Source organism: Prinia subflava, chromosome 7, assembly GCF_021018805.1.
Source record: "Prinia subflava isolate CZ2003 ecotype Zambia chromosome 7, Cam_Psub_1.2, whole genome shotgun sequence".
In the NCBI taxonomy this organism is placed as follows: Eukaryota; Metazoa; Chordata; class Aves; order Passeriformes; family Cisticolidae; genus Prinia; species Prinia subflava.
Window position 1 is genome coordinate 11,425,670 of NC_086253.1, and position 27,263 is coordinate 11,452,932.

General features: G+C 39.2%; 1 protein-coding gene across 2 annotated transcripts; it reads right to left on the minus strand.

Annotated features, from left to right (window-relative positions):
• MAN2B2 (mannosidase alpha class 2B member 2) lies at positions 1-27,263 on the minus strand. 2 transcript variants are annotated; one of them, XM_063401586.1, is made up of 19 exons: positions 27,039-27,263; positions 24,556-24,702; positions 20,939-21,044; positions 18,781-18,953; positions 17,412-17,527; positions 16,233-16,410; positions 14,798-14,996; positions 12,157-12,347; positions 11,152-11,338; positions 10,168-10,301; positions 7,896-8,152; positions 5,771-5,962; positions 3,774-4,026; positions 3,561-3,671; positions 3,259-3,451; positions 2,450-2,599; positions 1,980-2,092; positions 1,124-1,241; positions 1-231 (listed from the first exon to the last, which is right to left on the minus strand). In XM_063401586.1, the coding sequence occupies exons 1-19, from the start codon at positions 27,162-27,164 to the stop codon at positions 137-139; spliced, it is 3,039 nt and encodes a 1,012-aa protein (XP_063257656.1). In that variant the 5' UTR covers positions 27,165-27,263; the 3' UTR covers positions 1-136. The 2 variants fall into 2 exon arrangements, with proteins under 2 accessions (XP_063257656.1, XP_063257655.1); XM_063401585.1 differs by having other exon boundaries at positions 2,450-2,602; positions 27,039-27,261.

Consider the following 27,263-nt stretch of genomic DNA (forward strand, 5'->3'; position numbering starts at 1 on the left):
TCCATTAAATTCAAAGTTTATTTCAAAATTAATTTTTCTTTCATTAACTTCAATTTCTTTCATTAGGATGTTTTTCAACTTGTATCTTGAAACAAATCTTCAAAGATATTACATATTCACCTGAAATCATCAAACATTATTGAACCTGAAAGTATACAAAGAAAGTCCTTATTTCCTTTGGGTGAACAGTTATTATAAAGTCTTCTGAGGTCTCTGTGCTGTTGAAGAACTCTGTAAAACACAAAAGCATTGGTAATTTACTAAAGGATCTTTACTCAACCAGACATGTTATTCTATCACATCATTTTTTCCTTATCCCTTTGCTAAAAGCTAGTGTTCAAGCAGATTCTCCTCCCTGAAAATCTAAGTAGTATAGAGCTAAGATGTTCCCATTCATAATATGAAGATATACATCAATTTCTCACCTTTTCACACAGTGACTCACACAGAAAATGTGCAATGACTCCCCAGTCAGGCACCTTTTCCTCATCATGAATGAAGAGCAAACAAGCTCCGAGTTGCAGATCAAATAGAGCTCTAAACTCTCACCTAGCCCATCCCAAAACCTCTGCAAGCTTTTTACATGGCACAATACGTATGTAAGTCACAGCAAGGACATTGTCCAAGCAACTAACTGGAATCAGAAATAAAATGAGGTCACCCACAGCATTGGATCTGAGTGTCAGCCCTAAATTGAATCATATCCACAGAGTCCTTTAAGCTGATTGCAGCAGAGATTTTTAACTGCAGCTGTGTTTTTCTGCATTATAGGCTTAAACTCAGATACACACAATTCATCAGCATCTGACAAAATCAATCTGAATTCATAAGTGTGAATTCATAAAGTAGCCACTTCTATCTGGCCAAAGAAAACTCCAGAAATATTCCAAGATTTTAACACTTCTAGGCAAAACAAGCTATCAGATAAATACAACAGCCTGGTACTCGAAGGGAATCTTAGCTAAATGTTCCTAGCTGCTGGCTGTGACAGGTACCAGGTCTGTCATACAAAACAATAATACATTTCTAATCTTGCAAATTGGAAAAATATTTTTAACTACACTAATCATCAAGCTTCAACAGTCAACAACAACATGGACACCAAGCACCTTATTCCACCTACTTTTGCCTGGATATTGTGCAGTCCTCCATTTCCACCGCTCCAACGTGTTCACATCCCAGGTGCCCGTGAGGGATCGCTCCTCCACTGCCGTCACTGAGCCCAATCCCTTTAGCAAAGACTGAGCAAAGAAAGCACCAGGAATCAAACAAGAGTTCACAGACAATAGTACACAGTAAGACCAGATAGAATTTTCAACACTAGCATTGGCCTGTTAATTAGAGCAGAGAGACTTGAAAAACCTGCAGTGTCATGCAACACAAGGGCAAATAGAGATTCACCAGGCTTCAAAATAAGAAGCTGAAGTGCTGAAAGCTTCCTCTGAGTTGTAGTACAGAGTCTATTAAAAGGGCTGAAACTCAGACTCCCCTTTTTACTGAAACAGATAATCCTACACATTGTTCCCCATGTTTCTGTCATGGCAATCAAAATAATAAACCCTGCCATGGAGTATAAAGTAATCTACTTCCATAGGAAAGATCAAATAAACATGAAACTCAAAAGAAGCGAGTACACAATGGAAGTGACAAAGTTTGACCAACTCACAGAAATAAACCGCAGAGAAAAAACTGTGCACGTTTCACTACTCATAGGTACAATTTTCAATAACCAAAGAAACAACAAAACAGAATCCTACTCTCTGCACTGGTTAAGGCAGTGCAGGAAGTGTTACACTACCAACAGCTCAGCAGGACCAGTCCTACCAAAGGCTCACTTCCCTCTGAGGTTAAAGTTCTACTCATACTTCTGTATCCATCTTTTGTGTACTTTATAGTACACAGGATGTGTCATTCCAGAGCATTTCTCTCTGGTATAAGAACACCTCACTTGGTATTCTGTCTCAAAGGGTTAGATTTACCTGTAGATCTACTGTCACAGGCTGAGACAGCACAGGATCCTCTCCAACTTCATACAAGTGTCTAATTCTTAACAGGACACGACTGAAATCTGCATCATCTTGCTTCTGTTCACCTTCAAAAAAAATCAAAATGCATATATATTCTTACTTTAAAATTAAATCCAAGCTTTAATTTTTTTTAACTTTAAACTCTCATCATTTGAACTTAGTTTCTATTTTTTAAAGTTAGCAAGAGGACCAATATCAGGAAATACCCAGCTTCCACTTTAACAGGAATGTCACTAACAGTCATGACAAACTCATGCAGGAGAAATATCTACTTAGGCAGAGAAATAATACAGCCCAGTTAGCTTTCTTGATTGAGGAATTTATTGCTTTGAATAAATAAAAGTACTAGCCACAGAAGAAAGAAGGAAAGAAACCCAGCTTATTTAAGAATAACATCCAGCTACCTTTTTGAGGGCACCTACCCATGCGGATGCTGCACACCTGCTCTGCATGACTAGAGCTGTACCTCCACCCTGGAATGCTCAGAGTCTGCAGATGAAGATTAGGTGGCACAGTTACAGGCAAATCACGGACTGAATTCTGCTGAAGTCGTCTGGGTAGCTTTGGTTTATCTTCTCCATGCAAAATAAAACAAAACAAACACTAAACATCCATCAGACACAAGCCTGGCTAGGGCACAGTGGAGAGTAAAGGGCTTTTTGCTTATTCTGCCAAGGCAGAGGCAAAATAGATGATATGCTTCTCCTCCAAGCTGTTCTAAAATACAAAGCAGAAAGCAGCATGATTTTAACTGCTAGAAAAGTGTATCAGAGCTTTCCATAAAACAAATTTCACTGCAGTCTGAAATTGCTATTTCACTACCAGGCTTCAGTTTTAGTTCATAAGGCGAACAAATGTTTTTAAAAGAATGACTCAAAAATGGTCATTAAGGACTCAGCATCCAGGAAGCTGATATATGGTGCACTACCTACTTTGCACTAATTACCTGTGTGAACATTTTGTTCTCATTAGATGCTTTAAAATTTATTTTCCTCTAAAAGTAGAGATAGTTATATAACAAGAGAAAAATTTCACCTACTTGGACAATATCCATGTTTGAAATTAATGCAAAGTAATTAGCAGGCTCTAAATCTGCCTCCTAACTCACTATATACTAACTTTGCCCCACAGGAGGCTTGAAGTCTGCATTTAAAAACTCAACAGCATAAACCAAAGCAACACAAACAAGCCATCCAGATGCTAAAGATAGCACAGGAAATGGAATGATTACCTGATAATGCTCCAAACATTACAACTGGCCTGTGCTCTAATGCCAGTGCACTGGTCCGATACAAAGTATTGGTGACAGCCTTGGCTCCTAAAATAAGCCAAATTACAGGGCGAACCACTGAAGAGTCATTCAAAGTGAGGTTGTTATTCAGGTCCCACTGAAGGTTGTTCCACAGTCTCCTGTGTAGCATCACCTGTATTGGGAAGGTAAATGTCACAACAGGAATCAGCCATCAGGCTTTACTTACATTATCAGCAGCCATTATGCTCGCCTAGAAAAAGAAATAAAAATTTATACTTTACCTCGACTTGTCCATTCCCTTGACTTGATACACCGTGAGCTCTTTCTGTAAGCAGCATCAGCCTTGTGGTGTCATCTTCAATGTAGGCAGTCTGCACCACAGGGTAATAGTTCTGTAAACACACAAACCATGCAGAGATAAAATTAACCCAGGGAACAGTAATGGAGAACAAAGGCAAGACACAACTGACTCTGGATTACACCCTTGTGCCTACCCGAGCCACTGTGTTATTCACATAAGCCTTGAAGGGTCTTTTCTGCATCTGATATCCATTGTTGTCAGTGTAGAGAAGTTGTCTGGTGTTCAGATTAGTGCTTGTTCTTAGAACTGCTTCCCGATTTAATTCCAAAGGCCCAACACTGTATTCTTGCTCTATCCTATGGCAAAGCAGGTTCCCATCGTAGCCCTCTGGTACTGAATACAGCCTGGTGTACACTGCATATATATAGTCCTGAGAAGTGACATTGCTGTAAAAATGAGAGGAAGGATGCAGAGTTTATAAAGTGGAGCACTTAACTGATTGTGACAAAACTTGAAAGGTACTGATGATGTCATCCTACACAGACAGCTTTCTTGCTTGTTTTCTATTTATTCCTTGTACAATTATTTTTAATTTCAATTTAACTTTCAGATATACAGATACTCAACCAGAGTAAGTGATATCCTGTAAGTTTCCTTCACATTACAAGTGTAACGAGGATTCCTCATTTGACTACAAAGGCTCTGTTTTTCTCAAAATTAAGAACAAATATAAAAATTATTAAGACTCCCTAAGCAACATATTTACATTGTACAGAATACATACACTTTTTCAATCTGGGTGACATCAACTTTGATGCAAAAATTCTATACTACTTTCCAAAGGTCCTTCTCAACTACAATCCTTGAGCAATGCCATGTAAAACAAAAGACTTCAACCAAACAACCAGATTTAAAAGAGGGTGAAGGGTTTATAGACTGATATAATTTTAACACAGGAAAGCAGCTGTTCATCAGGGGTCAGAGTGATCTTATAAAGGATTCATTTCTCCTTTCTCTAACTTGCTTTCAAGATAGATATTCACAGTTATGAAAATGTATCTTTATGTCCAGTTTCCATCCATGTAAGATATTAGCTGCAATATTTATTGAATTGTACAGAACCAGTTTCTCAACAAAAGTTGCACTAAAAACGTACCACAGAGGATCTCCCTAAACAATCTCCACATCTCTCCCTCCCTCCTGCAGCAATATGTGCTTCAGAACTGGGGCCACGTTAACCTCATGAAGTTCAACAAGACCAAGTGCCAGGTCCTGCACCTGTGCCAGGGCAATCCCAAGCACACACACAGGCTGGGCAGAGAAAGGCTGGAAAGCAGCCCTGAGGAGAAGGAATTGGGGGTGTCTGTTAATAGGAAACTCAACATGAGCTGGCAAATGGGTGCTCACAGCCCAGAAGCCCAAACACATCCTGGGCTGCCTCCAAAGGAGCACAGCCAGCAGGTCAAGGTGGGACATTCTGCCCCTCTGCTTCCCTTTCATGTCACCCCAGCCACAGAACTGCATCCAGCTCTGGGGCCCTCAACATGGGAAGCACAAGGACCTATTGGAAGGAGTCAGAGGAAGGCCACAAAGAAGATCAGAGGGCAGGAGCATCTCTCCTATGAACACAGTTTAAGATTGTTCAGCCTGGAGAAGAGAAGGCTCCAGAGAGACCTTAGGGCAGCCTTCCAGCAGTACTTGAGGGGGACCTACAAGAGAGCTGGAGAGGTACTTTTGACAAGGGCATGTAGTGGCATGTAGTGATAGGACAAGGGGAAATGGCTTTACACCAAAAAAGAGTAGGTTTAGATAGGATGTTAGGAAGAAATTCCTTACTCTGGGTAGCAAGGCACTGTCACATAGAAACTGAGGATGCTCCATCCCTGGAGGTGCTAAAGGCTCTGCTCTTGGCCCTGTAGGTTGGATGGGGCTTTGAGCAACCTGGTCTAGTGGAAGGTGTCCCTGCAGGGGTTTGGAACTGGATCTTTACAGTTCTTCTAACACCAACAATTCTATGATTCTATGATTTACAGGATGTGCTTCCTCAGCAGTACATTCAACAGATGTATAATAGTTACTTTGTCTAAATCCTACACAGTACAAATACACAGAGCTCAGGAGTAACTGTACAGAAATAACCTCACACATAGGTAAAGAGTCCAGTGAAGTGAAGCTGTAATGGTGCTGTACCTGTAGAAATACTGCCGTATCTCTGTCATCAAGCTTCCAGACATCACTTCCAACCCCACTGCTTTTGATACCGGAACAGCTGAAGCATTTGGAGCAAATAAGTAGTTATCTGAAATGGGTCCTTTCTTTGTGTCTCCATTCACGTGGTACTCAAGGAATTCCTGGGTGAACTGGACAGTCTGGTTAGTCTCCCTGAGAATCCACAGAAGAGTAAAAATTGATATAACTTACAAACACATTTTGTACATCATAAATGCAAAGCTGAAAGCAAAGGGAATGAGGAAATGTAAGGACAAAAAACTGTTTCTTCACAGTGGATTGATTTTGTGAGAATGAGTAAATGAGGACAGCAAAGAAGTGCTGCTTCCCATTAAGATATATGTCAATTTGTAAGCAAATGGAGTTTCTATGTAATTTTCTATTTTTGTGGAAGAGAAACATTTTAAGATTAAAAATAATTTATATTACCTCTTTGTTTTGATGCCAGAGTTGCTACAGGATTAAAACTAACCATTTCACAAGAATGAGGTACACTGCACTGTGCTAATGGATAATTAGGTTCATTTAACTTAGTAGCTAGTTAAAATTAGCAGGATGAAAGTTTCCATGTTTAGCACCAGTAACAATAAAATCAACAGAGTAGCAACATTTACAATCACTCACTACCTACTGAATCTCGTCCTCTCTCCACTGAAGCTTACAGTTTAGCTATTCATGACTTATCACAATTTTTAGAAAGTCATATGAAGGTAATTTAAGATGCTGCTCTTAGCTACCTGCTCTGCCTTTGGCAACTTGCTGTGAAAACAGGAAAAATCACTTCATCTAGCATATAAATTTACATGCCAGACAGTTTATCTCATGTTAACACAGATAGCCACAATTTGTAATAACTGAGGAGAATATCAAGTGTTTTCTACTCCTTCTCTTACGAGGCACTTTTAGTGCAAGGGCAGGATCTATCTAGAAGTTCTAACTGTTGCAGTTAAAAGTAAAAGACTTCCTAATTGAAGACCTCAATTTTTTTCAACCTTTCCTCCCATTCTGACCTGTGAGGCCTCATTCTTTCCCATTATCCCACTGCAAACTTTCTGAAACTCAAGAAGCGTTTTGAGCTTGTCTGAAGGCTTGTGAAGAAAGTGAATATCTCATTTTCCCCACATGCTGAATTCCAGCCCTTGCTGCCTGCCAGAACAGGATGGAGAAAACTGGAATCTGAATTTAGATCTTAGTTCTTCTGCACTATATTTCTCATAGAATCTGTAGCCAGTTATGATTTGGAGGCACTCTGAGAAAATATTTACTCCAGGGCTCTCAGTTAAGGTCCAGCTATACTTTTAAAGCTGATTTTAATGATACTGGACAACAAGTCCTTGCTCTAGGAGGCAGAATTATGAACAAAACTGCAAAGGTGAAAGACATCTAGCCATGACCACACCAGTGTCAAAGGGGTCAAATGTTCCATCAGTATATAACAGCTGACAATCTGAATACTGAGCAGGCAAAATGCACCACAACTGCATTGAAGCTGAAGAAATTTGGCCAATTTGCATCAGATGAGAAAGACCATCTGAAAACCTCAGATCTCACCTAAATCTTAACAATTTTTCCATTTTATGTACCAGATTAAATGGAAATTCCTTAGTTAAAAGTTTCCTTTCAAAGAGTTTTGTACCTTTCTACCACAGAAAAAGTGATATGGGACTTGCAAAATACTACTTAGTATAAGTAAGCTCTTTATCACTTAAGGCTCACTGTGTAGCCATAGTGTATGCTCTTACTTAGTAATTTTTAATAGAAATGCACATTCATAACCCTCTTTTGTTCTAAAGTACACCAAAACTCTGCTGATATACGAGTCATTGCTGTGATATGTCACCTCAAACCACTTGCAAAGTTAAACAGGGTGACACCACAGAACTAGTATGGAATCATGCCTGTGCTAGTGTTGAAGTGTCCTGTAAAAAGTAGGGCATGTGAAGTGGGGATAAAAAAGAATTTTAAACACAGTAAAGAACATTTTGTTGAGTCTTGGAATTAAGTCACATAATACAGCCCTTGGACATATTTTTATGAAGTGTTTTACAACATCTGAGACATTACAGAAACAAGCAGGCACTCTCACCTCTCTGTAATGCTGTGCATCAGGTTTGTGTTCTGGTCAAACACGATCTGGTAGCAGTTGTTAACCACAGGGAACAACCGTCGCCTTCGCTGAGCCGCACGAGTTAAATCTCTGCGCTTGTACTTGACTGAGCTCCCAATAAAGGCAGACTGTTCACCCTCCAAGGGTTTAATACTGTATTTTCTGTAGCTCAGACCACTTATTGCAACTAGAATATACAGATCATAGGTGGACTGGGATTCCACGGAGCTTTGAACCTGTACATTAGCATACACAAAAATTCTTCATTACAGAAAATTAATTAGCAAGGCAATTACCTTCATGTATTGTAAGCCCTAAATTATAAAAATTAGCTTCTACTTTAATAATAAGTTTCTAAACATGCCATTCTTATAATTCCAAATTGTAATGTAGATCCATGCTGCTTTTAATTGGGAGCTGGTGAACTTGGATTAAGCTGAGCCTTTCCAATGAAGGAAAGAAAATCACTAAGCAAATTAAAATGGTTATTTTAATGTGAACTTGGAATCATAGATTTAAGATCACACTGCAAAATGTCTATATGAGCAGATATAATCATACATTAAATTGACCAATCAAATGACAGAAAGAGACTAAAACACAGGAGACGTGAGTAGTGCAAAAGAAGAAAACTCAAGACAAGAGGAGGAAGCACCAACATCCACCCTCACCTTAGAGAAGGTATGTGGAAAGAAGGTAGAAGCATGTAATGTCCTTCTGAACAGTAAACAGAACACCAGTGTTATGTACTACTGAAATACCTTAAACAACAGTTTTTAATCATCTTTCAATTAAATGTATCCTGCCCGTTAATGTTATATGCTTTAGCACTACTTTTGATTTGGAGACAGAAAATGGGACTAGATAAATACTGAACAGATTCTGTGGGCAAAGAGTCTAGTTATGACTAACAAGCAATTGAAGCAAGCTGTCTGTACCCTCACACTGTGGACTGACATATGTCCAGTTACACCACAGACAACCTAACAACAGTGGCATCAACAGAGTCCACTCCCATTCTCTCCCTTCACGACACTCGTGGCATGTGGTGCAGAGGCAGCAGAGCACTTGCCAAAGCTTCAATTCCTCTCAGCCACATACTCACACCAATGTCCTGAGCTAAAGTTTTATATCTCACAAAAGGAAGGAGTAATATGAATACACTTTTGAATTGGAATTAAATGGCCCCAAACCACCTTGTCATAGCTGCTGAAGAGATTTTACTTAGCCTCAAGTGACTATCTACATGCAAATAAGAGTAACTTCCAGCAACAGAGAATACAGATCAACTTGGTACAGAGAGTTTTGCCTTTTTAAAATAAGGGCAACTTGCCTTTAGGGCATCCTAAATCCTGAATAAATGCCTTGAATAAATGTCAACCTCGTCTTTGTATCTTACACGACTGAAGTAATTCAGGCAGAATGACTTCTGGGAGGTAAGTAAGTGACGGAAAAGCAAGCATGACCCTGTGCCAACCCAAAGGCACTGAAGGTTTCCAGATAAAGGCAGTATGATCTTATGCCATCACGGGTACAGGGACAAGGAGTAGCTGGTGTGCATCACGACCTGACTACAGTGTGCCTTCATGCAGGGTCACAGTCCGAAGCCACAGGTCACAGGAACTGTGTGGCTGGCAGAACTGGCTGAGCTATCTGGAATCTCAGGGACAGAGGGGAGCATCTGCAATTGCATCAGGCCTCTTCAGGCTTTATGTACAATAAGCATTCCTGGAGGTTTATCAAGCCACTGATGATGATGCATTCTGAACAGCAGATGCTCCTGAGAAAGGCCAGTGCTGGCTTTCACTTGAGGCCACTTTCTTGCCTCCCAGGGAACAGCTGGGTATGTCTTGGAGCTTGGCTATGACAGAATGAGCCATCAAATGGCAGCTGACTGACACCAGTTTCTAAGACCTACATTTCTTTATTCTCTTCTTCTCCCTCCCCAAGGCAATCTGTCAATTGTAAGGCAGTGCTTCAACATTAAAGGATTTATTTGAAAGTGTTTTTTAGAGAAAGAAAAATAAGGTAAGAAGCACCAGGTCACACACAGCAGACATGCAAAGGACAAACCAACAAGGGCAGCAAGTCCTTTTGGACAGTAAGAAAGTCTCTCTGTTGAGACAACAGGCAAGTAAAAACAATCCTTGAAGGACAAGTAGGAAAATCCCACTTGGACAGGAGGTAGAATCCAGTCAGTGAAAACTGACAAGTGAGAGAAAAGTAACAGAAAGAAACAAAGTTGAAGTACCTGTGCTGGCACAGAATATCCCAGTTCATCATATACACCCATTGCCTCACTGCTGACAGAAACCGTGACAAAGGTAGTGATGTTCCATGCCAGTGGGTTATAGACAACAACATACAGGTCAACATCTGTAGCACCTTTGTGCATGCAAACAAACAAAACTGCCAGTCACTACATTATGTATTTTTAAAATGTGGTATTAAAAAGTAGCTAAGAAATCTGTCTAGTTACAATTATCTTACAAAATTTTAACAAAAATCCCTGCAGTAAAACTTCATGATTGGAAAAAGGAAAACATTTTATAGTCCCTCATAAAAACCTCTTCTGCTTTATTCTTATATTCTCTGCCCAATCAAAAGAGACCATGTATTCAGAAAATGACACCTGAGTTGAATGTGAATGTATTTAGTGAAGATAAGCTGCTTGCAACTCATTGTCATGCAGTATTAACTTTATCAGAGTTATACAGAAGATCAAATGAGAAGCCTAATTTAAAAACAGCCCTGCGAAAATCCAAATCGGTCTGTTGCACAGCCCACGGCACTGCTTACATCTGACAGTTTAAAAAGTTTCCAAGGAAAGATAAAAGGGAGTGTCTTTAGAATAGACTTCTTAAAAACCCTTTTACATTTTTTACACAAGCTGGCAGTACATTACAGCAAGAACATTTCTTGACTTTGACTTTGCTCCATATCATGTAATGCTCTGTTGCAAAGTAAAGTTAGTTTAGTGACTACTCTGAACAGCACCTCTTCCTCCCCTTGTTTTACATTTGAGGTCTGAACCTGAGAGCCATGTCTAATATATGCACTGACCTAGAGTTCTGTCTGACATCAGCTGAGAAATCCAGGGTCTCATAAAGCAAACAGGATTTTCTAGCCATGGTTCACGGAGCTTAGATGTACATAATACGCTGATTGTTACAGAGGGAAACATGATAGCTTTCATAGGGTAGCTCGAAAATTGGAAAAACTGTGCAAAAAGTACCTGGTTTTCCTGAGCCTTTAGTGTAAACAGAAGAATAGACCTCTCCATTCCTCTTCGCACTGTTGATATCAAAGATGATGGAAGCCATCAGCTTCTTTACGTTGAGCATTCCATACATCAGGTTATTCAGGTACATGTCCTTCACCTTGGGAGACTCTGTGCCTGTTATACCATCGTGGTGCTGGACCTTGTATTCAAAAGTAATTTGAAAGGTGCAACAGGATGACAACCTCAGGTTTGCATTTGTATTAACATAATAGTCAACTAAACTTCTGCCACACAAAACAATAAGGGATGACAGCTATATTCACATTCACATTTTGCCTGCTCTGAATTCCTATATACTGCATGAAATGGTCAAAGACAAGGTGCATACAGATTTCCCTCTATACATTCCTCTTTTAATGCACTAAAGTTGCATCCTTGGAGGAAAAAACCCAAACAAGTTACCAAAACCAAGAATGCAGCAAATATACTGTCACAAGACAGGTTTTTCATTTCCTACTTAGATCTGGTCATTAACTTAGCAGACAAAATAATTATTGACAGCAAAAGCACTGAGGACTTCAAATGGTTAATGATACAAGGCTAATCACTTAGCTGATGAACTCTGCAGAATCAAATCTGTCCTTCCTCTTCTAAGAGGAAGTAGAGACTATCAGTAGTTTTCAATTAGTTCCATTTTTGTTTGGTTTTGTAAATAACAGAACTGAGGCTAAGAAAGGAATTTCATATGCAAAGTTTGAAACCACATACTCTTTCACTGGCTGAAGAAAATATTTGCCTGTAACCATGTTTTGAATGCATGGTTAAGGGGCTGAAGCCATGTTTGAGGACAGTTTTTTGAAAAATTGCTTTATTTTTACTTATGACTTGAAAAAGGGGGAAAGTTATTTCCAAAAATATAAAAGCAACTTTGAGACACTCCAGAAGAAATGCTTATGCAAACTTTTCATTTGGAAAATACACATTTTCATTCAAAGTAGAAAATAAATCAATCTTTACCTCTGAAACCGCCCATCTGAGACTCTGAAGTTGCTTTAAGGCTTTACACTTGCAAACAGAACCTTCTGGGTGTTTCCGGACATACTGTGTGAAGAAGGACTCTCCAGCATAAAGCAGTGAACTTGCTCTCCTTGCAATTCCTTTTAATGTGCTCCGAGAAGTGTAAAACCCAGTCCATGCTTGGAATGGCTCTGTTTAGAGTGGAACAGATCCAATACACATCAAAACACCACTTCATTCACTCCACTACTACTCTACTACTACTACTGTTCAGCTTCTTACATGAATCCTACTGGGGATTTACACAGCAGCCATCAAGTTGAAAGGTCATAAAGCCTACAAAGAAACTCAGCCAGGAACATGCATTTTGAAAAACTACCATCTCTCCTACACACCTAGTAACATGCAAGCTTGATACAAAGCCAGTACCAACCAAGTTAACCTGTGTTTATGGAAATTTCCTCCTTGTGGATCTGCACAAAAGAATTTTCAAAGTTTCACTGAAGCATATATTATTATTAGTTGTTAATAAAATAGATTATAATTTTTGGTAATCACTTGATACACACATTTCAACCTTTTAGTCAAAGGGATCTAGCTTAAATTTAATTTCTTCAAAAGTGGTGTGATGACTCCAAACTACTGCAGCACTTCAAACTACATCAAAAGATGCCCTCAAGTGGTTACTGGAAAGTATTTCAATATTCTGTTTGTGTTAATGTTTCAGTATCCCACAGAGTTAACTAGGAAAACATTTATTTGTTTTTAAAACCTTCAAATCTCTCCTTAGAGCTGGGAGTGTGTGTTTGTTCTGGGGCAATTTCTTTTAAAATACAGTAGCGATAAATAGGTTTTCCAGAAAGAAGTTGCACAAAGTGTTTTCCAAAGAGCATGCACGCAACTGTAATAATCTGCCATCAGATCAAGATCAAAGGCAACGATTAGAAAACAGAATCTTTTGTTCAAAAAAACTTCAGGACAAATTATTTTTGGCCTGAAAGGTGCTAGAAGTTTCAACGGAATTAATTCCATTTTAGTTTTCAACATTACAAGCAGAAGAACCAGACATACGTATCAGCAAAGTACAGTGAATGCAGAGTAGAAGGAAATACTTTTCTGGGACTTAAAACTTGAGTTTCCATATGTCATAAGTGACACTGAGCCCAATAAGTGACTCACAAAAAACGGGCACAGCAAGAATAAGAGAGGATTAATCATCAAGAAGCAAAACAGCATGTGGGAGAAAGTGCACTCAAATCTGTACTGCAATTGCAAGGCACAGAAAGTCATTTGGGGAAAAAACTACTTCTCTGTGTGGGCACCCACCTGGAACACTGAGGGTGCTGCTATTATGCAAGCTAATAGCAATTGAATCCTGCAGGTAAATTATGCCAAAAGATAAAGGAAAGAGCCCAGATGTAAAAGGATATTAGCAGTTAGAATTGGCAATGCTTTTATCAGCAAGTTGTTAGGTATGACAAGATCCCTAGAGGGAGGTGAGGGAGTCAGAGATCAGTCCATGCCATGATTCACAGGAAGCAATAGTTATTTTTATTCATTGAAAAGTTAACAGACACATTACAGAACAGTCTGAAATATACGTACACAGCCAAAAAATGTGATGAAGCAGCGGTAGCTACAATTGCACAGAAAGGTGTTTTAATGAAATCAATGGTATTTTAACAATATACCAGGCAATAAAATAAATTAATGAGTTTAGAAATTGAGAGGTTGGCTGTGTCTTCTCTCTGCATACTTTGATATGAGATCTAAAAGAGTAAATTTATTGGGGAAAAGAATTAAAGGGATGTTGGGTATGGCATGACATTTTTGTATTTTTCTAGTACTTTTCAGCTCTGTATAAAAAGCGAAGTTATTGCAGCACCTAAGATGCAAGCAAGCAAAAGAAGCTGCAAAGAACTTTTGTAACACTATATTACAAAATTTCAGAAGTACTGACTGTATTTTTACTTATTTAGACTTCAGTTGTAAGAGAATTCTTTCCTACCCCAGAATCTCAAACTGTTTTCTTTAATGAAAAAGGCAAGACTTGCTCCTACAGAAGACTTCAGGGGTTCATCTACATTAGTATTTGTTTGGATCAGGTCATCCTTGCCTAGTATGCTTTATATAAACATTTGGATTTGGAGCTCACAAACTGGATTCCTGGTGGATGCAACAAGCATTAATGGGCATTCAAGTCTACATGACCAGATAATGTGTTTCCTGCAATTGCTTAGAGTGTGGACACCAAACCCTCAACATTGACTGTTTCACCTTGGGAACCCCCATCCCACTGCAGTAACACAGAATTACTCTATGAGCTTTCAGATTGCCTTGGTCTCTTGGTTATCTGTAGCTTCTCCAGACATTCACAGATCACATCACATTTTCCACCTCTGGTTTAAGCTCTGCATATTCAGGTTCTTATAAACAGTAAAATTGGAACATTGTTCTATTTGGCCACACACCCATCTTTGTTACACAACTAAGCTGGGATCAACTTGTCTGTTGATGACACCTCATAGTGTGAACAAATCTTATAAGAAGGCATTTTTCTTCTTTACTACTCAGTTTCCCTTATTAAAATTTTGCATATGTACACTTGAGGCAGAAATTAGGCAGCTGTGAACTTAATTACCTGTTGAATATGGAAGAAAGTCTTGAGAGTCCCGAATTTCCCATGTCAGATTCCTGCTATAAACTGCTTGGAAGTAATCACTGACAGTGGCATACTGGACAGTCACTCCAAACTCAGCAGAATGCTTGTTAATATAATCCACCAACAGGTCCATGTTGGAGTACTGAACAGATGCATTAAAGAACTGTTTGTCACAGCCCTGAAATTCCAAACACAGAACAGCCAAATGACTTTGGGTCACCTAATTAAGGAGGATCGTTTTTAACACTAGTCTATGTTCCAGGGGTATTTATTTTGATTTTGACTGCTCATATAACTGACATTAGTTACAAAACGATCAATGCTGGGCAGGGTTACTCACACAGACTGCCTGTAATCATGAAAAAATCACAAAAAAGCATAGAGTTTTAGAACCATATATGAAGTCCATATGAAGTCTCTCTACTTCTTTACATAGCATTATCACAAGCACAGAAACCCAGAAGTTTTCTTACATTACTGCAAAACTGTGGGTTTGGATCTAGATGTTAGGGATTTATTTGTACTATTCAAAACTTCTCCCCATTCCAGCACAATTTTCACCATAGCACAACTACAGAGTGTTATATTCTACTTCTCACTCTCTACAAAAATAATAAATTCAAAATAAGCAGCAGTGTCATAAACACAGGAGAAAAACAAATCAGTGACTCAAAGTTGCATCAGTCAGAAAAAAATTTTCTTTGTAACAACAGTTATTGTGGTGAAACAGCCCATAAAGATCATACATAATCCTTAATATTGTAATTATAAGACCTACAGCATCCATCAAAATTAGAAACCAGACTTTACATTCAGTTTAGGCAAAGTTATTCTTTCTGAAGGACTTGAAAACAGCAAGAGCATATCAGTGTTATATGTACGTGTAGGATGCTGAAGAAAGTGTTTGGATGACCAAACTGGGATATCCTTGCTTATGGTTCTAGCTAAAAATACAAAGACTGTATAAGAAAATTACTACATATCTCTTAGAAAAGATCACATCTACCTAAGTGTCATACATTTTCCTGTAATGCTGTAATTTTTGTTAATGCAGAGTTATGTTGGGCTAAGCAGTTAAAAAAGGAGATAATTTAAATAGATAAAAGCAAGGGTTGAAAAAAGGAAGCAATACAGCAATATGTAGTTATACAAGAAGTTATATTTACAGTTTTGTCACTTCTTTTTCTGTACTGAGTAGGGTGGAAGACTTGATAGGCAACTGGCAGGCTATACAAGGAAATTTTAAATACCGTTACTAGTCAGTCATTTAGATCACAATTATTAGAGAAACGTTTCATATCACATGGTTTGTACCAGCATTTCTGCAGTACCTACTGCAGCAAGTATCACTCATTTACACTCTGGAGTGTGCCTGTCTCTTCTAAAGCAAACACTGAGCAGTGTGGGCACTTACCCATGGCCACAAGACCTCCCCCGTGCGGAACCAGGCTGCTCTCTCCTTAATGTTTGCCACCATGGTTTGTGCATACAGGTGCAGGTTAGCATCTGTAACAGGGAGACTCATGTTGGGATAAACACCATCCTTTGGGGGATCTGGGAAAGTTGCAAATCCATTCCAAAAGAATCCTGACCTAAGCAGAAACAGGAAGAAGTAAGCTGTAAACAGGATACACTCATCTGGGAAAAACACACGTCAAAAGGTGCTGGTATAAAATATACATACCCAGGGAACAAGAGGCAAAAAAATCTGTTTATATTACTTGCTAATATTTAGGTTTAACTATTTATTTAGGGGTGGAAGTAGGGGGAAGAGTCTCCAGTTTTCTTTCAACACTGTGCAACTTTTCAAGTCCCTGCTGCTTGCTGGCATAGAACTAAGAAACCATAGGACAAACTAGCAAGATTTGTAACAATGAGGATGTTCCCCCAAGTAGACTTGATTTTCAAAGACTATTTCACTGGATAAGCCAGTATGAAAAATAAAGTTTTCAAAAGTTCTCAAATTTCTTCACAAAATAAGTGGCAATATTTTCTTGCTTTAGTTTATACACGGACAATATACACAATCTCAGCTCAAGATAATGCTGAAAATCTCCCATAGAAAATCAATTAGCAATAGCAAAGTCCCTGTTGAGCTTCCTGGAGCTTTTAAATCTTTACTTTCAGGCAGAGAAAAAAGCAGACAGTCCTGCTTTCAAAATTTTCTGTTTACAGTAATTAATTCGTTTCACATTTTTATTCTATTTTTTTTAATAAGGACTGACATCATAAGTCAGTCACTGTATTACAAGCAGATGAAAGACACACCTATGTTTCAATCCTCCTGGTGTAAGAAAACAAGTCTTTCAATATTTAGAGGTGTTTTTCATGATTATCAGTACTAAGTGTCACTTCTGAGAATTCAATTGTTAGGTACTGAGCAAACTTCATTTATTATGGTAGAAAGCTGGGGATGCTTAATAACCTTACTCAGATCTCCAGAGTCTAGACAGCTCCTTGACCTACCACAGGTCAGCAGGAGAAAGCAGAAGGATACTTTTGAATGAAAACAGTCAAAGAAAATGCTTAAACCCCAATAACATCAACTCTCAGAAGTGAACAACATTTCTGCATATTTGAGAAATCTTTGGACCTGTTTGAAAAAGGTAATTGTGATGGAGTACAGTAGCTGTACTGATCCATGACATGGGTGAAGATCTCCTGTCTCTCAGATAAGGAAGGAGAGCCCTGCCATACAAACTGAAGCTTCTGGAAAACAAAAAAGGTAAGAAGCCATTAGCCTTGATGACATTCACAGAAATACATCATTAACAACTTAAGACTTCAGAGTTCCCTTCCACCCCTTTCAATACTTTTAAGTGCATTTTCTGAAGATCCAATGCCAATGGTACCCCAGCCAAGGTCACACACCACATACAGGAGGCCACATCAGAGCCTCTTTCCACTAGAACTGATGCAGAAGGAGAGGAGGCAGCACACTGCCAGCATACTAAAATCCACAGATAAGCCTGGCTTATCTCACCCATTATACCTAAGTTGTTTCAATGGAAGCTGAACACTTATAAGCTAGAAAAGATCCAGATGTAGTCCGACTGTACTGTAGTCAGTGGGAATCAATGGTTAACTGATGTTAATGTTTAAATTCCACTGCAGTAGAATTTTACTGTTTTGGAAACCTTCAGACTGTTAAGGGCCAGAAAAAACCCCAACTGTCTGGGCAAAGATTGTCAAAAGCTCATAAAAGATTTGAACAGAAAGGAAGTACTGCAAGTCATTGCAAACACAAGGTGATAGGTCCAGGCTGCACTAAATTCAACATGAATTCTGTTGTCTCCTTCAGAGACACTAGAGTTTTACCCAAGACTCATAAAAACTGCCTAGTGCCCAGAATACAGTGGTGAAAGCCCCTTATTTTCACATAATGTAGTGAGTAAAACTGATGACAGATCAGGGTCCAACACAGTGATACGAAAAGCATTTACTGTGGATGGGATACTCTGCAAGAGAAAGCAGAACATGAAAGAAAACCTGAATTCAGCCCAGCCATGACTAGCAGCCATTAACTGACTTAGTATTATTAATTTTACAGGCACAAACAAATATTCCAAGCCTGGCAACACTGTGGCCAAAGGCTACACTTTAAAACCACTCACATAAAACCCAACAGATACAAGACTTTCCCAGGGAAAGCTGGAACTGCTAGATATCTCTGCTGCAAACACTCCTAATTCAGAGTCCATTAGACTTGCCCATTTGCCCACATTTTGTGTCTTCTTCAGGCTAGACTACATTTTATCACTGACCAGAAGTTCTGAGGACATTAATTGACCATATAACCCAGATTTAATATGTTTCACCATTACCACATGCAATCAGCATGTTCCATTTAAACAACACCTACATTTTCTTGCCCAGATGACAGAGATTCTTATCTTAATGTCATGGCTTAGATTACTGTAAGTAGAGGTCAGCAACGGTTTCATTCCTGAGGGTATTTTTACCTTGTTTTTCTGCATGTCAGCCTTCAGATCATAGTCAATACGAGAAATAAGATGAGCATTGAAACCAGCCAGAGCAAAAAGAGTTGGTGTTGTAGCCGAAGCTCCAAAAGGATCTACATGCCAAGAAAACTGAGGCCTGAAGCCAAAAGTTTCATACAAAAACCCATGACCTTCTGCAAAGCAAAATTTGTTTAGGTTAGGAACATTTTAGAACAAGTTATTTTTGTAAATTTAATAGGCATATTGTATTACAGGTAAGCACTTGAAGGATAGCTTCTTGTTGCTGTTTCCCAAAGCATTCAAAGTTTCGGGAATTGAATCATTCACAGCAAAAAGTTTCATACTGATAATGTTTATATTGTTATGCCAAGTACAACTTATTAACGTTACAAAAGATTAACAACAAAAAGGAATTATGATTAGAGACAGGTCTCAGAAAAAGTATATGGATACAGATTAGGTTAAAGCCAATAGCCAGGTTGGAGTATGCATGAAAACAACAAACTAAACTGGGTTTAAGTTTGCTCAAATCATAAAACCCATTCTCAGAAAATTTCAGTCTCATATTAATGACAAAGGGACAGGGAAGCAAACCATACACTAAACAAAACTAGCATGAATATAATTACCAGTCAAATCAAAAGAAAGAAGCCAAAGGTTAAGTGTGAACTTGACACAAGATGTTATTTACAACCAATGTTACTAATATAGTTACTAATGTTACTAATATAGAAATGAGCTTTGAAAAAAGAAACCCCCAAACTAGGAAAGCCCAGACAATAGCATGAACTCCAAAACATAATTTGAATCGAAGTAAAACAACCAGGAAAGCAGTAGATTTTATTTGGAACTCAGGCATATTGTACTAGGATAGTCATCATTAAACAAATTGAAAAGGGAAAAGGGAAATTGCAGATCATTATTTTATAGTTACAGAATTCTGCTCAAACTATTTGAAAATACAATCATATCTTCCTTGTTTTGGAATAACTGCATTTTAAATTTTAATATCACATCTGAATAAGTGAGGCTGCAAGGCCTCTTTTCACTTCATTTTTCCCATGGTTAATGTCTTCTCTAGCTAAAATATTCACAATGTGTTTAAGTGTTCCGATGGAGGCGTATTTGAAGCAGAGTTTTCTAGGCTCCTCCAAAACACTGGGATTCTGGACAGACAAGAGAAGACAGCAAATCTAGACCCCAAATGTCTGCACTGGCTTTGTCTTCTCAACCTAAACTCCACACAATCCATTTTCTTTGTATGTACTCAAACTGAGCAGCATGCTTTCAGGATAAACAAATGAGAATTTTAAAATACATTACTACGTTTGTTCCTGATGAATAAATTACCAAACTTGAAATTTCTTTTTTTTTAATAAAGATTATGTTTACACAGAATGAAATGATGAATTAGAAATAATGTCTTTTCCAGCTAACTCCAATTCCAGCTCTGGAACAGGCAGAGTTTCCATCACAGCACAGTGCTGGCATCAGCTATCCTGCTTCTGTTTGCATTAACCAGTGCTAACAAACCTATGTACCAAAAGACTCTTTAAACCACCACATGGACAGGTGCAACACACAAATGTTAGAGGCAAAACTTAGAAGACTAAAATGGCAAATAGCACATCTCTCAGAAATATGCACCTCTTTCTAACAGAAGATGACAATAACTACAAATGGAGGTTTCTTCATCAAGGAAGTCTTTCAACTAATTTTAGTTGACCTTGGTGACATTCCTGGGCCTCCATTCTGCAGAAGACTTTGCCTAAACAGCTTCCACAAACTTTGAACTGCTATCAGGTGTTTTCTTGAAGAGTGTTTCATAGCCTCAATTTCACCATAACTATCTTCCCAGGAGCTTAAGATCTCAAACACACACACACACAAAAAGCCTCTGCTCCAAACAAGTTTACAGCTGACAAACCAGCTTTTGGTAACCTTTGTGCCTGCTGCAGAACTGTCAAGTCAAAACTAATGGGGTTTTTTAAGCAATGATTTTTATACTAATAACACACCAGCAATAAAAAATAAATGCTTTAATTAGTTCTTAAGAAGTCAGAAAATAATAGCAACTTTGGAGTGGAGAAATGAAAACCAAATAAAACCTCCAAGGTCAAAACAACAAAAAATAAAAGTTAAAGGCCAATATGCATACCCGTCAACTGTAAAATTTGATCATCAATTAGTGTCACAGCTTCATCATGCATCACTTGTCCTCCAATGACAAATTCCAGTCGTCCCTCCTGAAGCAACTGATGGACCTATGATATTGAAATGAAGCCACAGAACATAAGCATCATTGCAGTCTTATCCAAAAAGGCTGCAAATTCGTTTGATGCCACAGCACACTACCAAGACACGACATTTGTCAAGAAAGCATTTAGGACAAAAAGTGAGGTAAAAGTGAGATAAAAGTCTGTCTGTAGCGAGGCTGTCTAAAGGAGAATAACAGGGAAAAAAGGTATTTCAATGTGCTGCACATTGATTTATTCAGCTTACACTGAAACCAGGTAAGAGGAACAAAGGATGCACTGCCAGGTAGACCTTGTCCTTTTGGTGTTTCTCAGTAGTGCTGCTACTGTGCCTTTTTATACTGTCTGAACACCAGACACTGCACTGGCAGCAGCCTGTAATCCTGCCTCAAAGGCAACTGGAGCTGGAGGATTAAAACAGAAGATATTAATGCTTCTCCCAAAATCCTCCTCCTGCTGCATCCAGCTTGGCTTAGGGAAGGCACTTGGTGGCTGGATGAGGGAGCAATATGCAATTCCTTGCCAGTAGCAATGGAGCCCCAGGCAAGCAGTAATATTCAAGGTTTTTAGCTGAAAATTTGATCTGTAGAATCCAGGAGAGAGACGGACTGTGTCATCACACTGGGGCCACAAATATCTTCCTCCACTCCTATGCACCTATCTTGCCTTTGGGGCACAGACAAGTTGCTCAACTTGTGACTGACAGAATGATTTATGAAGAAATAGTTATTCCACAGGTTTGCCAACCTGAATAACCCATTGCTAACCTTAATTTCTGGTCTTTTTCCATATTACAACCTGCTCCACTTTTAGTGGTGGTTTTGGTGGGGAGTGGGGTGGATGGTAGTGTTGTTTTTTTTTTCTTGTGGCGAGGGAAATTTAATTTCAGCTCCTAGAAACAACAGGTATGCTGACAAGTACAGCCTTCAGCAAATGCTGGATGAAGGGGGGGTGGTGTTTGGAGGGAGGAAGGAATAGTCTATGTCCCTTTCTAAAAGTGTTAGGAGTCTTCTGGTTTTATTTTAGTTACTTTGGAAATTCAGAGATATCTCAAACTTCCAATAAGTAAAGTTTATGCAAATATGTATTTTAATCCTCAACTTTTTTTTTTAATCTGTCATGTAGGATGCCATTTTTAGAGCTATTATGTTTATTTTCACAGGAACCTTCAGTGTCTACTCAGATAGGATGCCAGATTGTCAATTTTGATTATAATCATTTCTCTCCTTCACAGTGTTGTGAAAATGCTTCAGGGCTCAGCATTCCTAAATTAGTTCCAGCCGACTGTGGTGACTGATTAGCATGCTGGGAGAGCAGATAACTGATATCTGGTGTCAGCACAGGACTGGCCCTGACCTACATGAAAAGAATCTCTGATTATTATTCCCCATTTGGATGGATGTCCAAAATATACCTCTGATCCAGACCTGGGGCCACACAAATGATTTTTTTTTTAATGTAAGTTTTGTGGAACCACTGCGAGGTTGGAAACACAAGAAAAGTAATTCAAGTAATTTAAGTATTATCCAATCTTCCTCCTCCCACAAAAAGAAAAGAAAACAGTATCTGTAAAGACAAGCACTTTTTCTGATCAGAAGGGGGCAAAAGGAAGGAGGAATGGAGGAAACATGCAGAAGTACTGTAAGCAGCAGGATGCCATGGTGTTAGAACATATCTGTGATCCTTGGGACCACGTTACCATCAACTCACGCCTACAAACCAGACTGAAGTGGCTACAAATCTTTTTTTCCCCCTAGTTAATGCACCCAGACATCAACCCATGCTAAGGATGTAGGAATGGTTCACACAAGAAAATTCTGTGTAAATAGCATGTACTAAGAACTACAAGGTTCCCATCTGGCTGAATACTGCTGCAGTACATTTCACTCTTACATATTTTCTTGTCAGAATTGAAAAACCAGCTTCTGTACCCAGGCTGTAGCTTTTACTAGTTTGTCATGCTATAGTTCCAATAAAAGGAGACACTTCAAAACAAAAACTAGAATTAAATAATTAAATCCTGTATTCCAAGTAAACCACTAAAAGAAAAAAAAAAAAGGAAAATTAAAACCAGAGTGCCTATACCACAGAAAAATCATTAATGCTACAATTCAAGTGGAAAAAGCAGGGCAGTGACCAGAGTGGCCTAATTTCAGGGACCAATATTTGCAACCTGCTTATGTTAAAAACATATAATTTATCTGAAAATTAGAGTTTCAAAGTTAGACACACAGATTTAAGAGGAATTTAAACATTTTAATTTTGAAAGAAGAAACTATAAAGTAACTAGAGAACTGACTATGTGTGTAAAAGTAACAATTACAAATAACTAAGCTAGGAAACTAAAGCCTGAATCATAGGTACTAAATTTTGCTCTACCCAGGTCAAATGTGATACCCATTATTCCTCTGGATTCCACATAATAGCAGGAATAGATATTAGGAACATGGGCCTTGACTTTACATTTGGATTATAGCAATAGAACATACTTGAAATAAGATCAACTCACCTTTGAAAGCTGGAGGACTTTCCTGTCCTTCTACAAAGCAGTTCCTATGCTATTTTCTTCCTCACTTGCAGTACAGTTTTCTAATTTAACGAATCTACAAGAAAATTGCCTACAACAGGCGAGTATGGGCAGAGTGCCCCCACAAAAACTGCCAAGTGCCTAAACCCAGCAAAATCTTTCATGCAAAGATCAGCTGTGGACAGGCTATTATTTGAATATCGAACATAACAAAAGATTCAGAATTCAGTGAAGGACTATGTTAAAAACAAAAAAAAAAAGACAAGAGGTGTGTTTTCTATGTGATGTTTCAAACATCTAGAACTTTCAACACACTGAAATGTAAAGAACTGTGGTTTGGACCTGGTAACAAAACAGACCACGGGGTTCTGAGTAAGAACCTATGGGGAGCTGCACCTGCACACCTTTTGCTTTTAGGATCCAAAATAAACAACCAGCTGCTAGCTTATCAGTCCAGTCTCTGATTCAGGGTGTTTGTTTCATGTCAGAGGAAAGAAGAAGTGACAAATAAAACTTCACATTGACGTTACTAGAAAAAAAACACTGCCATTGAATGTACAGTCACTGCTTTGCTGTACTATCTTTGTTTAAAAATGGCAGTTTTTTCAGCAGTACTTAACTGGAAAGAACAAAAAGTTCCCTCTTGTGAGCAGTTTTAGGTGTCAGATGTTTTAACAGATATTGGTGCAGCCTGTTTCAGGTTGACCCACATCTTAAAGTAGCATGCCCCCAGATAAGTAAGTTGCCAATGAAACAAGAACTGTAAAGTGTAAAAAATCTTCAGTGCAAAGGTTACTACCTCCTACTGCTCTAATCTATATCTGGGGTTTAACCTCTTGCAATTGCCTTTAAAGTCCTTTAAGTACTAGATTCAGAGGCAGCTTATACTAGACCTGGGTAAAAAGCAAATCGTGAAGTGCTTTGCCCCTATCTGTCCCCTGAAAAGACACAGAATTCTTTGCTGGCAGGAAGCATGGTTCTAGTGCAATTTACCTGCTGCTTCTGTGTATCTGTGGCCACCATATCCCACCAGAGTCGAAAGAACTCCTGCTCCACCGCAATAAATTTGCGCTGTTTTCCTTTCATTAGCTCTTCTATAACAGTAGTGTAGACATTTGCTGCATATGCGTGCATACTTTCCTGAAAGAAAAAAAAAGTAAATAAGGTCTGTTTTATCTAAATTAAGAGGGGTGTTTTAAACACTCGTTGGGCTTGAAAAGATATTAAAAACTTTACATTTGTTGCCCACTTCCTTTGTACCCTCAGAAAGATCGAGTTCTGGCTACATACAGCCTTTGGCTTTTCTGCTTCAGAAAACATCCTCCTGACTGGGGACCTGACTAGATCAAGGTGTAGCTTCTCCCAAGACCAGCACAAATACAGACTTTCTTTTAGACACACTGGGAACAGCTCACCTTAAATCGCTGATGCCATGAATGATAATATTTTGCACCACCATAGTTAATGACCCTACATGCACAGTTCATTTTCCCATTCCAGCTCTTCTTTTGATGGCCTGAATTACCAGAATTGCTTCTTCAGAGTGAGTATGACTCTGTGCTGTGCATTACCAGTACAATGCAGTGATACATCTACTGCAAATTATGCTATTATGAAAAATAACCCTATTTTGCTTGATGTTTTGGGACAGAGTAAAAACCAAGCTGGTAAAAGAACCTTAGAATGAGTTCAACTGTTGACACAGAAATGTCAGTGAAAGTGTGAGATTTTGTGCATCTACCATTTCTTGCTCCTAAAAACACCTCTATTCCAGAATGAAGCTTATGGACTTTTATTGCAATGCAAATATGACAGCTGTACCCATCAAATAATCCACCACACTGTTACATCCTAGGATATGGTATCAAATTAACAACACCTTGTCATTTTTGAAGTTGTGCACACAAAGAGATACTTTTCGTACGCTTACCTTGACCCGAACAACTTTTGTTGACCAGATCCAGTCTTCCACTTTTTACTTAATTTTAAAGTGATAGAGAATGTCTAAAGGCAACAGCCAACATCCTAGGATTTCCTGAGATGTCTGTCTTTCCTTGTAACAAAGTTATCTGCATGTTATTGGACAGTTATTTTACACTAACCATAACACTTATCTACTTAAACTACTGCTACTTGAGAACACACATCACAAAATGTACATCTTAAAGTAGTTGACACAAAGATCTCTCCCCACTGAAAAACTAATGGACATGGTATGTAAAACATGAATGCAGAGTTTCAATTTAGGTAGATTTCCTACATGAAAATAACAATTTCAAAAAAAGAGATGAGGTAATCCCAATCAGAAATTAACTTTTCCTAGCCCCTTGCTTTCCACAACAGAAATCCAGCCACCTTTGTAAAAACGCTCATGCCACTAGAAAAAGGAAAACATTTGAGTGTAAAAGCAATGGCTTAAACTACTGTTGGGTTCATGCAAATAATTTCTTCCCCATTTTTTTCCTATTGATTCATAAGGGTTTTTTGAAATCAAGATTATTAGATACTTAAAACTATATGAAATTTTACCTGAGGATTTGAAATTTTAGGAGTTTTTAGAAATTTTGTGTTCTCTTATGCAATTTCTGAGTAGGAATTTGAAATATTAAAGGAGTAATTAATTAATCTTTCCTAAAAAGGGGAGACAAAATACATGCACAGCAGAGATAGTGGGTGAGCCACTAGCTCTTTTTTATTAGTTGGGCCTAATGCAATTTCACTCTAGTGAGTGAAGTATCCACAGCATCTTTCACATATAAATGAAAATAATTCATACTAATGAAGAAGAATTCAGGATTTAGAATTTTGACTAACAAATGTAAAAGGTGCCAGGCCCCACCTGATTTATTTTGCTCTGCATCTCATGTATTTAGCAAAAATTTGTTTGCTACTATACTTCAGAGGTACTAGACTCCAACACCTCCCCAGTCACTGATGACCTGGGATCCTGCTCTGCTGTCATAAGAAATGACAGAAGATTTTCCTGGGGTTTTGGCTTTGTAACAAGATGAACATAAAAACCATGAAAATCTGCCACATAGTCAAAGCCCCCTCAAACAGAATTAAGATTTTCCTTAAAAAAAAAAAAATCTATTAGGAGCATCCTGCTGAACACAGGCACACCGAAACCTACAGTTCAAGGGCACGGTTCCTATGCTAGCCATGCCTCCTCCAGAGGAGGATCCCGAAACACCAGGGCATGGAGGACACACCAGGCCAGACTCGGGGCAAGAGCTGCACCGGCCAAGGGTGTGCGCGTTTCTGCGCAGGGAGTTCGGCCGGGAGCCCGCAGCGCCCCGGGAGCCGCCGCAGCCCCGGGAGCCGCCGCAGCCCCGGGAGCCCGCAGCGCCCCGGGAGCCCGCAGCGCCCCGGGAGCCGCCAGCGCCTGGCCCCGTTGCGCGGCTCCGCGCAGCCCAGGCTGCGGCTCAGCCCCGGCCGCAGCGAACCCGCCCCACCCGTGCGGCGCCCCCGCCGACCTGCACCGTGTACACCCAGCCGACGTCCATGTGGCTGTGGGCGACCACGAAGGCCCGCAGCTCGGCGCCGGCCCGCGGGAGGAGGGCGAGCAGCGGGAGCAGCAGCAGGATGCGCGGGGCAGCCATGGCGGCCCAGGCGCTCCCGCCGCACTTCCGCGGGCCGCGGCACCGCCTCCCGGTACGGAATTAGACACGGAGAGGGACGGGCGGCACCGCCTCCCGGTA